The sequence below is a fragment of the Muscardinus avellanarius genome (assembly GCF_963383645.1).
Source record: "Muscardinus avellanarius genome assembly, chromosome: 3".
In the NCBI taxonomy this organism is placed as follows: domain Eukaryota; kingdom Metazoa; phylum Chordata; class Mammalia; order Rodentia; family Gliridae; genus Muscardinus; species Muscardinus avellanarius.
The window spans coordinates 167,425,165-167,441,728 of record NC_137788.1 but is presented as its reverse complement, the minus strand read 5'-3'; the positions used below and the strand labels follow the sequence as shown (position 1 = coordinate 167,441,728).

The 16,564-nt window shown below is 43.9% G+C and overlaps 1 protein-coding gene across 1 annotated transcript in view; it reads left to right on the top strand.

Moving 5' to 3' along the window:
* HERC2 (HECT and RLD domain containing E3 ubiquitin protein ligase 2) overlaps positions 1-16,564 on the top strand; it is a gene marked incomplete at both ends in the record, with an annotated part of 162,678 nt that overhangs the window by 5,454 nt on the left and 140,660 nt on the right. Inside the window, 2 exons of the mRNA XM_080692883.1 lie at positions 3,190-3,304; positions 12,896-13,033. Coding sequence (XP_080549009.1) covers positions 3,190-3,304; positions 12,896-13,033 — 253 coding nt within the window. The remainder of the gene's footprint in view (positions 1-3,189; positions 3,305-12,895; positions 13,034-16,564) is intronic.

Sequence of the window (16,564 nt, the reverse complement as noted above, 5' to 3'; positions counted from 1 at the left end):
AGCCTTGCCAAGCTGCTGAGATTGGCTTTGAACCTGTGATCCTCCTGTCTCAGCCTCCCAAGTACAGGGATTCCAAGTGTGCACCATCACACTTGGCTAATTTTGGAGTTTGAGGTTACCATGTGAAATGTGGTCTTCTGAGATTAGCTTTGTTCACTCAGCACAATGTCCTTGAAGCCCATCAAAATGGTAGAGTGCATCAGTACACACTTGAGACCATTTACTTGTCACTTTGTCTAATTATCAGTTTAAAAGGATTAAGCATAAGGGACACTTAAAACTGAACAAACCAGCCAGGTGTGGAGGTGCACACCTGTAATCCCAGTACTTGGGAGGCTGAGATGGGAGCGTCGCAGGTTCGAGGACAGCCTCAGTAATGTAGTAAGACTCTCAGCAAACTAGTTAGACCCTGTTTCAAAACAGAAGAAGGGCATCCGTGCAGATCTCAGTGGTCCCAGCGGTACCAGTTCTCGTGCATATTCTGTTTCTTGCCTCTCTTCCTTGTTTACATCTGACCTGACCCATTTGTGTGTGTGGTACTGGGAATAGAACCCAGGGGATTTCTTTTTTTTTTTTTTTTTGGTGGTACTGGAGGTGGAACCCAGAGGCTTTCTACCTCCGAGCTATATGCTATACTCCCAGACCTTTTTTATATTTTATTTGGAAACAGGGTCTCACTAAGTTGCTGAGAGCCTCAAAAGTAGCTGAGGCTGGCTTCGAACCTGTGCGATCCTCCTGTCTCAGCCTCCCAAGCGCAGGGATTATAAGCGTGCGTCACCACGCCTGGCTTTTTGTTTTTCTTTTTCTTTTTTGGTGGTACTGTGGTTCCTGGAAGCCCTTCTACCTCTGGGCTACACTCCCAGACCTATTTTTACATTTTTATTTGGAAACAGGGTCTCCTAAGCCAGCGCGCGCGACTGGCTTCGAACCTGTGCGATCTTCCTGTCTCTGCCTCCCAAGCGCGGGGATTACAAGCGTCCACCACAAGCCCAGCTGACCTGACCCATTTGACTGAAAGTAATTGTAAATCCTTTCCCCATCCTTTCTCTTGATTCTTGGTAGTAGCCTCTCAGTTATTTTCTCTGCTTCCTGTTCCTTCCTTTGCCTCCCTCCATCGCATGGTTGCTTTAAGGCATAGGTCATGAATGCCCTCAAGTGCTGGGAGGATCTGTTAAACTCCTGGGCCTGGCACAGGAGCTGGGGGTCTGGCCAGGCGCCTCCAGACTGTGTGCACCACCTGGGGACTGGCCTGAACCCCACGGCAGCCCTGAGCTGGGCTCCTCTTCCACTCCACTCACTAGCCAAGTCTCCTGCTACCCCTTCCTTTGGCATTTTTACCTGCTTATGTGTTCTGGCTCCAGGTTATCTTGTTAATGATGTAAGTGGCAGCATGGGTGCCGAGAGAAAGTGCTTGCTTCTTTTTTTGTGTGTGTGTGTGTGTGGTACTGGGGTTCCTTGAAGCCCTTCTACCTCCGGGATACACTTCCAGACCTATTTTTTATATTTTTGAAACAGGGTCTCTTAAGCCAGCGCGGCTGGCTTTGAACCTGCGCGATCCTCCTGTCTCCGCCTCCCAAGCACGGGGATTACAAGCGTGCGCCACCACGCCTGGCGAAAGTGCTTGCTTCTATGGAAACTAAACTGAATGTTGAGTTGGTTTTCTGCTGTGGTGTAATAAATTGCTAACCACAAATTTAGGGAGTTAAATAGCATGCACTGACCTTCTGTTGGTTTCTATGGTCAAGAGTCTGCCACAGGGCACTTGTTCCTCTGTTTCAGCTGTGACAAGTAGAGACTGCAGCCAAGTCCCTGGCTGGCCTGTACCCTCATCTGGTGCTCTGGGTCCAGGCTGGGCTGGAGAACTGTTTTTTTTTTTTTTTTTTTTTTTGTGGTACTGGGGGTGGAACCCAGAGGCTTTCTACCTCCGGGCTATACGCTATACTCCCAGACCTTTTTTATATTTTATTTGGAAACAGGGTCTCACTAAGTTGCTGAGAGCCTCACTCAGTAGCTGAGGCTGGCTTCGAACCTGTGCGATCCTCCTGTCTCAGCCTCCCAAGCGCGGGGATTACAAGCGTGCGCCACCACGCCTGGCCTGAGAACTGGGTTTTGTCATTGTGGGAATGAAGCCCTGGGCTCTCTGCACTCTCAGCCTGGCCGCTTGCTTTCACCAGGCCCTCCCTGTGGGAGTACTGCCTCAGGGTAGCTGCCCTGTCTTTTTTTTTTTTTTTGAATCTGGGGATTTAACACAGAGGAATTCTACCTCTGACATATATACCCAACCCTATTTTATTTTTATTTATTTTTTTGTAGTACTGGGGATGGAGCTCAGGGACATTCTACTTTCAAGTGACATTCTCAGCCCTATTTTTTATTCTTTATTTTGAAACAGTATCATTGAGTTGCAAAGGGCCTTCCTAAGTAGCTGAGGCTGTCTGGGAACTGTGATCCTCCTTGTCTTAGCCTCCCTAATGATTACAAGCATGCACCACCACACCCAGCTTAATTTTTATTTTAAAGCAGGGTCTTGCTATATTGATGCAAACTTCACTGAGTTACTGAAGTTGGCTTTGAACCTGTGATCCCCATCTTAGTCTCCCAAGTACTAGGATTATAGGCATGCGCCACCACACCCGGCCCCATACCATTCTTTAAGAGTTGCCATATGAGCTGGGAGGGGTTAGCGTGTACTTGTAATCCCAGTATCCAGGAGGCTGAGACAGGAGGATCATAGGTTCCTGGCCAGCCTCACCTACTTAGACCCTCCGCAACTTAGTGAGACTGTTTCAAAATAAAGAATAAAAAATAGGGCTGGGGATGTGTAGCTTGGAGGTGGAATGCCCGAGTTCAGTCCTCAGTACCGCAAAAAAAAAAAAAAAAAAAAAAAAAAAGGAAAGGAAAGGAAGAAAGAAAGAAAGGCCACGTGAGCGGCATGGTGGTGCACACCTGTAGTCCCAGTGCTTGGGAGGCAGAGATAGGGGGATCACAGGTTCCAGGCTAGGTCTAACAGTTTAGGGAGGCCCCAGCAACTTCATGAGATCCTGTTTTGAAGTAAAATGTAAAAAAGCTGGGCTTGTAGTTTGGCAGTAGGAAGTTCCTAGGTTCAATTTCAGTGCCCCAAAAAAGGAAGACAGACAAGGGATTGCTGTGTGGCTGTGAGCGTGCTGATGCCATTGCTTATTCTTGCAGCTCGCATTCTCCAGAGATGGGCTCTGTGGTCTGTGGAATGAAATGGTTAAAGACGGAGAAATTGTTTATACTGGAACAGAATTAGCCCAGAATGGCGAGCTCCCTCCTAGGAAAGGTAAGTGACTGACTAGTAATTTTTATTTCATAAAGACCATTACAAATTGCATTTTATATAACTTTTCTAATGTGCTGTAGGACCAGGTACATTTGAACATACCTCTTGGAAGCATTTTTTACTTTGGCAGTTGGTGTCTAAGATGTTAATATATCCAACTTTCAAGTTTTATTTTGAGACAGAGTCTCACTAAGTTAAACTTGTGATCCTCTTCCCCGCTTCCTAAATAGCTAGAATTACAAGTGTGTGCCAGTTCATGTACCTTGAAAGCATTTTCATCTCAAAATCTTGCTTTTGTGGTGGTCTCTTCTACTAACTAGTTTGCAGCTTTTAATATATGCTCTTTCAAATTCCAAAACAAACCGGACATGGTGGCATACACTTGTAATCCCAGTACTTGGGAGGCTGAGACGGGAGGATCATAGGTTCGCAGCCAGCCTCAGCTACTTAGGCCCTTGGCAACTCAGTGAGATCCTATTTCAAAATAAATAATAAAAAATAGGACTGAGGGTGTTGCTCGGAGGTAGAATGCCCCTGAGTTCAATCCTCAGTACTGCAAAAAGGAAAAAAAATCCAAAACATGCCTTGGCTAACTATTAATATTAATTATTGGGTTTTTTTTTTTGTTTGTTTTGGTGGTACTGGGGGTGGAACCCAGGGGTTTTCTACCTCTAGGTTATACTCCCAGACCTATTTTATACTTTATTTGGAAACAGAGTCTCACTAAGTTGCTGAGAGCCTAAGTAGCTGAGGCTGGCATTTGCCGGGATTACAAGCGTGTGCCACCACGCCTGGCTAATATTAATTATTGTAAGATTTTTTTTTTTTTTTGGTGGTACTGGGGTTACTGGAAGCCCTTCTACCTCTGGGCTACACTCCCAGACCTATTTTATTTTTGGAAACAGGGTCTCTTAAGCCAGCGCGGCTGGCTTCGAACCTGTGCGATCCTCCTGTCTCCGCCTCCCAAGCGCGGGGATTACAAGTGTGCGCCACCATGCCCGGCCTTAATTATTGTAAGATTGAGTGGAAATTATCCCTAAAATTTTTCCTGTATAACTTTCCTTTGGGAATGTATATAAGACTTTTTTTTTTAATTTTAATTTTAATTTTTTGGTGGTACTGGGAATGGAACCCAGAGGCTTTCTACCTCTGGGCTACACTCCCAGACCTATTTTATATTTTATTTGGAAACAGGGTCTTGCTAAGTTGCTGAGAGCCTCACTAAGTAGCTAAGGCCGGCTTCGAACCTGCGCAATCCTCCTGTCTCAGCCTCCCAAGTGCGGGGATTACAAGTGTGCGCCACCACGCCCGGCATAAGGTTTTTTATTTTTAATCTTCTGTGGTATTGGGAATGGAGCTAGGGCATTCTACCTCCAGGTTATACTCCAGGCCCTTTTCTTTTTTTTTTTTTTTTTTTTTGAAACAGTCTCAATAAGTTGCTGAGGCTGGCCACAAATCTGTGGTCCTTCTGTCTCAGCCTCTCAAGTACTGGGAATACAAGTGTGCACCACCATGCTCGACTGTATAAGACTTTTTGAAGTCTTTGGCTGTAAGACTATATATATATTTCTTGAATTTGTGGATCAGTATCGTCATCAAGGCCTTAAAAAGGAAATGAATGTCTTTACTTGCCTTAAACTTGTTGAATCTGAAAAGTCTTGGTTGAGACTTTTCTAAGTTTGTTGGTCCCCCTACTTGAAAGTCATTGAGAAGGATGAAGGTGCTACTTTAGCAAGTATTTTTTTTCTCTTTGTGGAATGAATTGAAATAGTGTGCACTTGAAAATACATGGGGTAAACTGGGTATAGTGGCACACCCCTATAATCCCAGTACTTGGGAGGCTGAGACAGGAGGATCACAGGTTTGAAGCCAGCCTCAGCAACATAGTAAGGCATTCTACAATTTAGTGAGACTTTGTTTCAAACTGTAAAATGGGGCTGGTAACCTGGGCGTGGTGGCGCATGCTTGTAATCCCATCATTTGGGAGGCAGAGACCTGTGGATCATGGTTCAAGGACAGCCTCAGCTACTTATTGAGACCTTTTGCAACTCAGTGAGACTCTGTTTAAAAAAAAAAAAAAAAAAAAGTAGAGCCGGGCGTGGTGGCACACTTGTAATCCCAGCGCTTGGGAGGCTGAGACAGGAGGATCGCACAGATTCGAAGCCAGCCTCAGCTACTGAGTGAGGCTCTCAGCAACTTAGTGACACTCTGTTTCCAAATAAAATATAAAAAAGGTCTGGGAGTATAGCCCGGAGGTTTAAAGCCTCTGGGTTCCACCCCCAGTACCACCAAAAAAAAAAAGAGAGGGCTGGGGGTGTGGCTCAGAGGTGCAGTGACCCTGGGTTCTATCTCTAGTGCCGCAAGAAAATAGGGCTGGTATAGCTCAGTGTTAAAAATGCATCCATGTTTAATTCCCAGTACCACTCTTAAACACACACACACAGAAAAATATAGGGAAAAGTATTAGTATATCTTCTTAGTTGTCATGTCTGGTTAAATTAGCTCTATTTTTTCTGACTTATATTGTAAATTTTTTTGTGTGGTACTAGGGATGGAACCCAGGGGCATTCTACCTCTGAGTGACCCCCCAGCTCTACTTTTTATTCTTTATTTTGAAACAGGGTATCACTGAGTTGAAAAGGGCCTAAGTACCTGAGGCTGTCCGCTAACTGTGATCCTCCTGTCTCAGCCTCCCAAATGCTGGGATTACTTGAAAATTTCCACACATACATTTACTACCTGGAAGATGTCTTTAGAGAACGGCTACAAACCCTTCCCCAGCTCCTGCCGCGCATTTGCTTCCTCTTACCACAGGAGTCAGCTGGGCAGACAATCCTGACTACCTTTTATGTGGCTTCTTTATTTTTGAGTCCGACTCCCCACTTTTTTATGAAGTTTATTCTGTTTTAAGAGTTTTACTTTTTCATGTATTTATTGGCCATTTTATTTTTTTTAGAAGTATCTATTCAGTTCAGTTGCTCATTTTTAATTGGGTTATTTGCATTTTTTAGTGTTAAGTTTTTTGAGCTCTTTGTATTTTCTAGATATTAGTCTTCTATCAGAAGAGTAGATGGCGAAGATCTCCCATTCTCTAGGCTCTGTCTTCAGATTCTAGATGGTTTCTTTGTGTTGTACAGAAGCTTTTAATACCATCTCACTTATTAATTCTCATTTTAATTTCCTGAGCTTGTGGGGTCTTCTTGAAGTTTCTACCAGTAGCCTTGAGTTGGGTTTGGTACTATGTCATCTTAAGTAGTAATTGAAAAGCCTCCAGTCCAGTTTCTAGGCTTTTTTTTTTTTTTTTAGCAGTACTGGGGATGGAACCCAGGGGCATTCTATCTCCTAGCTACACCTCCAGCTGTTTTTTATTCTTTATTTTGAAACAGGGTCTCAGTAAGTTGCAAAGTGGCTCACTAAGTAGTAGCTGAGGCTGTCTGCCAACTGCTATCCTCCTGTCTCAGCCTCCTGAATTGCTGAGATTACAAATGTGCGCCACCATGCCCAGCCCCTCTAGACTTTGATCCATCTTGAGTTGACTCTTGTGCAGGGTGAGAGGCTGGGTTTAGTTCCATTCTTCTACAAATAGATAACCAGCTCTCCCAGTACCATTTGTTGAAAGGCCCTGTACTTGAGTCTCAGGACGCCTCTCAGTTTCAGTATTTCACTAGAATGACCACGGAATGCAGGAGAACACTTGCCAGTGTTCTAAAGGGTGGAGCTCAGAAATGGGCAGGTGGAGGAGACATACAGATGTGGCATGGCTGTGGAGCTTGTGTGCCCTCCCTGGGTGCACACTCTCCTGCACAGTGCACTAAGGTGCTCGTAAGGAGGGTTTTATAACTCAGCCTCCAGTCTCCTCTTGTGGAGATAGGAGGTGGGATGCTTTACCCTTCTGATGGTTGGCCCTCACACCGAGCGATTGATTGATTGATTGAGTGATTTTTACTTTTTTTTCAGTACTGGGATTGGAACCCAGGAGCATTCTCCCTCCGAGCTATACCCCCGCTCCTATTTTTTATTTTTTATTTTGAAACGGTCTCACTGAGTTGCAGAGGGCCTCACTAACAGCTGAGGCTGTCCACGAACCGCGATCCTCCTGTCTCATCCTCCCAAATGCTGGGATTACAAGTGTGTGCCACCATGCCCAGCTCTGAGCAATTTAGATACAAAAATGAGGATTTTAGCAACTCTCTGCCAGAAACCCTGGGGCAAAGACCTAATATATATATTTATCTCAGATAAAAAAATGCGAAGTAGGTATTTGGGCGTTTTAGGAGAGCTCCTGAGTCTACGTGAAAGAACTCATTTTACAGGGGTGTGGAGGTGCTGGCTGGCATGGCAGCGAGGAGGCGTTGGTGTGGGAGCGCATTACCCACCTGTCCTGGAGATGGTGGCTTTGGGCCTTGCGTTTTCTCACAGGGGTTGTTCAGGGCCCACGGATCAGCTACTGACTTCGTTTAAAATTGGGCCAGTGTCTGTAGGTTGATGAAGGGCTGAACCTTGCTTTTGGGCTGAACAATATAAGTTCTAGTGATATGAAAAGGCTTGCCATTATTTTATAATCCAGTCAGATGAATCTAGGATCTTAGATATTTCAGGGATTTTTTTTTGTGTGTGTGTTTGTTGGGTGGGGGTTGCTAGGGATTGAACCAGGGGAACTTGGCCTCTGAGCTACACCCCTAGCTTTGTTTTATTTTTTATTTGGAAAAAAGCACAAGGTCTCTGTAAGTTTCTGAGGCTGGCCTCAAACCTGCAATCCTCTTGTTTCAGCCTCCCAGATACTGGGATTACAGATGTGCTGCCACGCCCAGCTTTCCAGTCTGACCTACTGTGCAGAAGTGGAGTCATTCTGCCTGATGAGTTAAACTAGTGCAGGAAATTCAGATGAACTCTGCTTTCACTGAGAAAACAAGCACAGGGCATACAGGCTGCATATGCTGGTGTTATATTCTACTCTGTTATTACCTCAGGGAACTGTCATTAACCAGAACTATCAAATCAGTCTATTTCTCCAAGGGTTCACCTGAAATTTATGAATTTGAATTCTAAATGAAAAGTGCTTCTTAGTGGTTTTTTTCTATTATTATTTTGCATTAGTGATATCTGAAAGTTCTCCCCGTCTCCCATTATAAAAGGGCTGGCCAATATTTAGAGTATCAGGATTTTATTTTCTGGAGCTTCTTGATTCCATCTTATTAGATTAAAAAAGCACAATCATAACTGTCCTCTTTTCTCTCAGTATTCTGGATCGTCCATCTTCCTCTTACAAACTAGTTCCAAAGACTTAAAAACTACATGGTTAGGCCAGACTTGGATGCAGCAGTGACCCCTGCTGTCTGCTGCCAGTTTCTGTCTTGCCAGCATTCTCTCTGCTGTAGTCCAAAGCACACTGTAGAGGAAGGTTTATTTCCTCACATTTCTGGAGATTTCAGTGGTTTAGTCCATGTCAGGCCAGGTCTGTGGATCTCAGGATGTGGTAGCAGGAAGGAGAGAGTGCGAGCTGGAAGCATGAGAGAGCGAGCAAGGGAAGGAGAGAGTGTATCTAATCTTCAGGGCCCTATCCCGGAGGGGAGGGTGTATATGATCTTCAGGGCCACACCCCAGGGACTTCTCAACCCACCCCACCTCCATTGTGGCTACCCTGTTTCAGGATGGCTGTGGGTCTAAATCCACATCATGGATTAGGAAAAAAGGAACTTTTATCTTGGTTGTGGTTTATTTTACGATCCTAAAACAAAAATGAACAGGGGCTAATCTCCACAGAAAAGCCAAGGCATGAGACTTTCAGCCCTGCACAGACCTTGGGAGAGAGGATAGCTGAAGACTGAATTAATCACCAGTAGCCAGCGATTTAAACAGTCATGCTTCTGTAATGAAGCCTCTGTCAACAGCTCCAAATGGCAAGGCTCTCGGCTATTGCAGGGACACGTGCACCTGCTGGGAGGGAGGGTGTGCACCCCAACTTCACTGGGACAGAACCCTTCTCAGCGTGTCCTGTGTGCCCTCCACCTGGCCATGGTTTCATCCTGTAATGTCTTCTGCAGTAAGCCAACAGTAGAAAGTGAAGTGTTTCCTCTTCTGTGTGAGTCATAGCCCCCATGCCTTACAGTTTCCCAGCATTTAGTTACCTGTTCATTGTCATTCTCGGTCTGAAAATATTAAATGGAAAATTCCAGAAACAGACCTTTTGTAAGTTTTAAGTTGTGTACTGTTCTGAATAATGGGATATAATCTTGGCAGTTGTGCCCTGGATGTGAACCCTTTGTCCAGCACAACCCACCGGTTAGTCACTTAGTAGCTGTGCTGGTTATCGGATTACCCAGTGCTGTGTGTGGGCCTTTGTTCAAGTAACCCTGTGTCGTAGACTCTAAGTTACTATACCCAGGGCATCCACCCCGCCTTCCTCTTGTAGTGCTGTCACTTCACATCACCACGAGAAGGGGAACTGTAGTATATAATACGGTACTCGTGTGTGTGTGTGTGTGTGTGTGTGTGTGTGTGTGTGTGAGAGAGAGAGAGAGAGAGAGAGAGAGAGAGAGAGAGAGAGAGAGAGAGGGAGGGAGAGACAGAGCGCGCGCACTTTTACAAACTTACTAAAATATATAGTTATAATTGTTCTATTTTATTTTTAGTTGTTAACCTAACTACTTATTTATTTTTTTGGTGGTACTGAGGATTGAACTCAGGGGCATACTACTCAGGGGTATAACTCCAGTTTGGTTTTACTTTTTATTTTCAAATAGGGTCTTACTAAGTTGCAGAAGCCTCACAAGGTTGCTGAGGCTGGCCATGAATCTGTGATCCTCCTGTTTCAGCCTCCCAAGTATTGGTATTACAAGTGTTCACCACCATGCCTGGCTATTGTACTTATGTTAAAAATTTAACTTTATCAATACATAGGTACGTGTATATAAGAAAAAAAACATAGTATATGTAGGGTTCTGGTGTTATCATTGGTTTTAGCATCCACTGAGGGACTTGGAGCATATTCCCAATGGTAAGGGTGGACTGTTGTATAGCAAACTGTCAATGTGCAGAGGAGGCTGTGGGGCCTTCCCTTTTGCAGTCAAGCTAGACAGAAGTTGTGGGTAACCTGGAGAACTATTTCTTGTGATTGATGTCTGAAGTAGGGACCGACTGCTGGGACTGAGCCCTTAACCTGTGGGGTCTGTGCTGATTTCAGGGAGTTAGTGTCAAAATTCAATTGTTGTATCTAGGCCTGGTGGTGCATGCTTGTAATCCCCGCGCTTGGGAGGCTGAGACAGGAGGATCATTCAAAGCCAGCCTCAGCTACTTAGTGAGGCTCTCAACAACCTAATGAGATCCTGTTTCCAAATAAAATATAAAATAGGTCTGGCAGGGTAGCCTGGAGGTAGAAAGCCCATGGGTTCCATCCCCAGCACCACAAAAAAAAAATAAAAATAAAAATAACAAATTCAACCATTGTACACACAGTTGGTGTCTCAGAGAACTGGGGAGATGTGGGAAAATGCTTGGAGTAAAAATCTCCATATTTGGTGTTAGAGGTATTGTGAGTAGAGGAATCATTTTCTTTTCTGTCTTTTCTCCCTCCCTCTTTCTTCTTTTGTTTTGGGGCTGAGCTATACCTTTAGCCCTATTTTATTTTTTATTTGAAACTGTCTCACTGTTACTGTGCAGAGCCTTAATAAGTTGTTGAAGCTGGCTGCAAATTTGTGTCCTCCTGTCTCAGCCTCTTAAGTACTAAGACGATTTTTAGATACTCTATTTGTAATCTGAATGCAGTATTGATTTCTTTCACCAATATGTATATCTGTATAGGTATATCAGGGGATCAAATCCAGGGCCTCATGTTGCTGATTCAGTGCATTCTGTCACTGGGCTATATGCACTCAATATGCACTCAGCCTAGATAATCTATTTCTTTTCTTTTTTTTTTTATTTGCAGTACTGGGGATGGAACCCAGGGGCATACTACCTCTGAGCGATACCCCCAGCCCTATTTTTTATTCTTTATTTTGAAACAGGGTTCACTGAGTTGTGGAGGGCCTCACGAAATATCTGAGACTGTCTACCAACCGTGATCTTCCTGTCTCAGCCTCCCGAATTACGGAGTTACAAGCGTGCGCCACCGTAATTATAATTATGTCATTTATATAGTTATTTCAGCAGGAGCCTTTATGACAGGACTTGCTTGTAATTAAGTGCTCTTAAGGTTAGAATTTGCTCTGTCTTTGCTTGTGGTGTAGTGAGTTTCACAGTGCTTGGACTCTGGTGAAAGTTTACTTTGTGGTTTGAAGTCGTTCTTCCCAACCTTCCTTTGATGTCTCTGCTCCTGAAGTGAACTCTTGCAGTGTTAGTAGCATTGTGTAGCAATGATTCTTGCTTGGTTGTGGAGTAGGGAATTGCATTGGGTTAAAAATAGTTTTTTTCTGCCGGGCTTGGTGGCGCACACTTGTAATCCCTGCGCTTGGGAGGTGGAGACAGGAAGATCGCGCAGGTTCGAAGCCAGCCTCGCTGGCTTAAGAGACCTGTTTCCAAATAAAAATATTAAAAAATAGATCTGGGAGTGTAGCCCGGAGGTAGAAGGGCTTCCAGGAACCTCCCCCCCCCAAAAAAAAAAAAAAGTTTTTTCTTAGCATGGTTAACCTGGATACTCACTGTTGGGAGGGGAGAAAGGGAACAGGGTTGGGGAGGGTACCAAGCACAGTCTAAATGTATACCACTTCCAATATGTTCCACATACAAATAAAATAAAATATATAAAAAAAATAGTTTTCTCGAGGCCAGGCGTGGTGACACACACCTATAATCCCAGCATTCAGGAGGCTGAGACAGGAGGATCGCAGTTTGCAGCCAGCCTCAGCTACTTAGTGAGGCCCTTTGCAACTCAGTGAGACTCTGTTTCAAAATAAAGAATAAGATATAGGGCTTGGGTGTGTAACGTGCCCCTGGGTTCCATCCCCAGTACTACAAAAAAAAAAAAAAAAGGAAAAAAAACCCCAGTTTGTTCGAATAATCTCCCATTCCGTATTCTCTCTTCTCTCATGGACGCACAAGTGGTGGGAATCACTGGATTAAAGCAACTAGTGTGAAATTCAAGTGGGTACATATTAAAGAACTTAAATTTCTTCCGTGTGAAATCTAGTAGAAAATTGATGGAATAGTAGGAATGTGGATGACATTTTTTGCGGTACTGGAGATTGAGCCCAGGGGCATTCTACCTCTGAGCTACACCCTCAGCCCTATTTTTTAATCTTCCCTTTGAAACAGTTGCAGAGGGCCTCACTAAGTAGCTGAGGCTGGCCATGAACCTGTGATCCTCCTGTCTCAGCCTCCCAAGTACTAGAATTACAAGCGTGTGCCACCACGCCCAGAAAATGACATTGATTTTTATTGACCATTTAATAAAAAATCAAAGTGTTTATTAACTACTAAGAAAATAATGCCAAATATGTTAAAGTTATAATTAACATTTTTCTTTTAATCGTTAAGTATTTAATTCATGGTATGTGCTGTAAATTTCCTTTTCTGGGAAGAACATTTTTAAGAGACAAGTGATTGTTGCATTTTAAAGACCAGTTACAGATTCAACATTTTCTAATTCTTCAGATGATGGTGTTGATTCACAAAGTGGAACCAAGAAAGAAGATCTGAATGACAAAGAGAAAAAGGATGAAGAAGACTCTCCTGCACCTGCGTTTAGGGCCAAATCAATTCTGGAGAGCTGGGTCTGGGGCAGGCAACCAGGTATCAGTCTTCTGAGGTTTTGTACTTGTGAGAGGGTGATCTGATGCACCTTTGTTGAGTACTGTGGGTAGACTTTTGTTAGTTGAATATTTTATTATTTGTATTGTGACAAATCCTCCCTGCCTCAGTAGGGATTGAACCCAGGGCCTTGTGCAAGCTAGGCAAGAGCTTTACCATTCACCTATGCCCCTGGGCTCCCGTCCCCCTCCTTTTTTGTTGGCTATACTGGAGATTGATTTCTGGGATGTTCTACGTCTGAGCGACACCCCCAGCCCTATTTTTTATTTTGAAAAAGGGTCTCACTGAATTGCAAAGGGCCTCACTAAGTAGCTGAGGCTGTCCACAAATTGCAATCCTCCTGTCTCAGCCTCCCAAATGCTGGAACTACAAGTTTGCGCCACCACGCCCAGCTAGCCCTTTTTTAAAAAATTTATTTATTTATTTATATATTTTTGTGGTACTGGGGATGGAACCCAGGGGCATTCTACCTCTGAGCTACACCCCTAGCCCTATTTTTTTTTTTTTTATTCTTTATTTTGAAACAAGGTCTCACTGAGTTGCAAAGAGCCTCACTAAGTAGCTGAGGTTGTCTGCAAACTGCGATCCTTCTGTCTCAGCCACCCAAATGCTAGGATTACAAGTGTGTGGCACCCTTTCTATTTTTAGCTCTAGCCCTTTCTATTTTTATTTTTTATTTTTTTATTTTTATTTTTTGGTGGGTCTGGGGATGGAACCCAGGGGAATTCGACCTCCGAGCTACACCTCCTGCCCTACTTTTTATTCTTTATTTTGAAACAGGGTGTCACTAAGTTGCGGAGGGCCTCACTAAGTAGCTGAGGCTGTCAGCAGACCACAATCTTCTGGTCTTAGCCTCCTGAATGCTGGGATTATAAGTGTGCGTCACCATGCCCAGCTTCTAGCCCTTTTTTTTTTTTTTTTTTTTTTTTGGGTCTGGGGATGGAACCCAGGGGCATTCTACCTCCGAGCTACAACCCCTGCCCTATTTTTATTATTTATTTTGAAACCGGGTCTCACTGAGTTGCAGAGGGCCTCACTAAGTAGCTGAGGCTGTCCGCGAACCGCGATCCTCCTCTCTCAGCCTCCCAAACACTGGGATTGCAAGTGTGTGCCACCATGCCAGGCTCGCCCAGCTCTTTTATTTTTATTTTTGAAACAGGATCTTGATAGGCTGATGAGAATCTCACTGCCTGCTGAGGTCACCTTTGGACCTGTGGTTCTCCTGTCTCAGCCTCCCAAGTGCTAGGACTACAGGTGTGCGCCACCATGCCCAACTAGAATTTTCTTTCTCTTAAAAGCTAAATAGGTTGGGCATGGTGGCGCATGCTTGTAATTTTAGTACTTGAGAGACTGAGATAGGAGGATCACAGGTTCGATATCAGCCTCAGCTGTTTAGTGAGGCCCTCTGCAACTTAGTGAGACTCTTTCAAATTAAAGAATAAAAAATAAGGCTGGGATGTAGCTCAGAGGTAGAAATGCCTCTGGGTTCATTCCTCAATACTACAAACAAACAAAAAACCGGCTAAATAATATTCTATAGTATATCTATATGACATTTTATCATACATTTTGAGTTTCCATATTCAATGCTTTGTGTATATACCTAGAAGTGGAATTTCTGGATAATGTAGTAATTCTGTGTTTAACTTTTTTTTTTAATTGTGGTACTGAAATAATTAATTAATTAATTATTCTCAGTACTGGGGATGGAACCCAGGGGCATTCTACCTTCAAGCTATACCCCTAGCCCTAATTTTTAGTTTAATTTGAAACAGAGTCTCACTAAGTAGCTGAGGCTGTCCGTGAACCTGTATTCTCCTGTCTCAGCCTCCCGAATGCTGGGATTTACAAGTGTCCTCCACCATGCTCAGCTTTGTGTGTAACTTTTAAAAGAATGGCTAAACGCTTTCCACAGAGTCTGCACCAGTTTTTATTCTTCCAGCAATGTGCAAGGGTTTCCGTTTCTACACATCCTATGCTTTGTTTTCCAGTAGTAGCCACCCTCATGAGTATGAAGTATCTCATTGTTTTTATTTGCATTTTTCTACTGGTTACTGATGTTGAGCATCTTTTATGTGCTTATTGGGCCATTTGTAAATGTTCTTGTTTTGTGTGTGTATGTGGCGCTGGGGCTGGAACCCAGGGGCACTCTACCTCCAAGTTATACCCCCAGCCTTAGTTTTTATTTTTTATTTTAAAACAGGGTCTCACTGAGTTGCAAAGGGCCTCACTAAGTAGCTGATGCTGTCTTCCAACTGTGATCTTCTAGTCTCAGCCTCCCGAATGCTGAGATTACAAGTGTGCTCCACCACACCTGGCTAAAAATATTTTCTAACTTGTCTTATAATTTGTTCTTTGACCCATTTATTATTTGAAAGGATATTATTTAATTTTCAAATATTTGGGGTTTTTCAAATCTTCCTACTCATGATTTTGAATCTAATTTTATTCTGGTCAGAATACATATTCTGAGTGACTTTAGGTTTTGTAAATATGTTGGGACTAGTAGTTCAGCCTAGGATATAATCTGTCCTGGTTAATGTTTTCTGTGTTCTTGAAAACAGTGTGTACTTTACTGCTCTGTGGATCGTAATGGGGTCAAGTTATTTGATAGTGTTGTTCCAATGTTCTTGGCTTGAAGTTATTCTCTGCATACTTGCTCCCTGTCTCCCTAGGAGAGAAGCTGAACTAACGCAGGCTGGGTCACCACAGTGGACAGGTCCGAGTTAGCAGGGCCACCCGCAGGCCCTAGTTTCCTGTTAGGTTTTTTTTGTTCTGGGAATTGAACCCAAGGCCTTTTCATCTCTGGGATATACTTCCAGCACTTTTTGTTTTAAAACACGTTTTTGCTAAGTTGTTGAGGATCTTGCTGAAACCACACCTGGGGTTACTTTTTTTTTTTTTTGAGCTCCTGGGATTGAACCCAGGGGAGTTCTATCTCTGACCTATACTCCAGCCCTATTTTATTTTGCAACAGGGTCTCATTAAATTGCGAAATGCCTCACTGAGTTGTTGAGGCGGCTGGACACCTGGAGTCCTCCTTAGCCTCCAAGTTGGGGAGTTACAGGCGGCACCAGCCCAGCTCCTTGTTAGTGTGGAGGGGACAGGCAGGCGCCATAGACGGAGCAGGGTGCGGTGGGGCGGTCTGTGCAGCACTCAGGTCTGTCCTTTCCCCGGAAGCCTGCTCTCTGGTCCAGTGTGAGAGGTGAGGCACCTCACATAAGTAGGATGGTTAGGGTATGTTTCCCTTTTATAGCCAGAGTTGTAAATGATATGTAACCTGTTCTAGGGAGTCATGTCCTGTAAGTCTGGGAGTTAGGTATCTTTACCAAGAGAAATCCTAGTGACATTTTGCTAAAAGTATTTAATAGGTTTAGTATATGCTGTGTCTCTGTACTCCAAGGAGGTCGTCTACCTGTCTCCTTTCTTTCTGTGGCATCTCTCCATTGTGAATGGACAGATGAATAGCAGCCTGCCTGCTTAGTGCCTTTATTTTGTCCCTGGTGTTAGTTG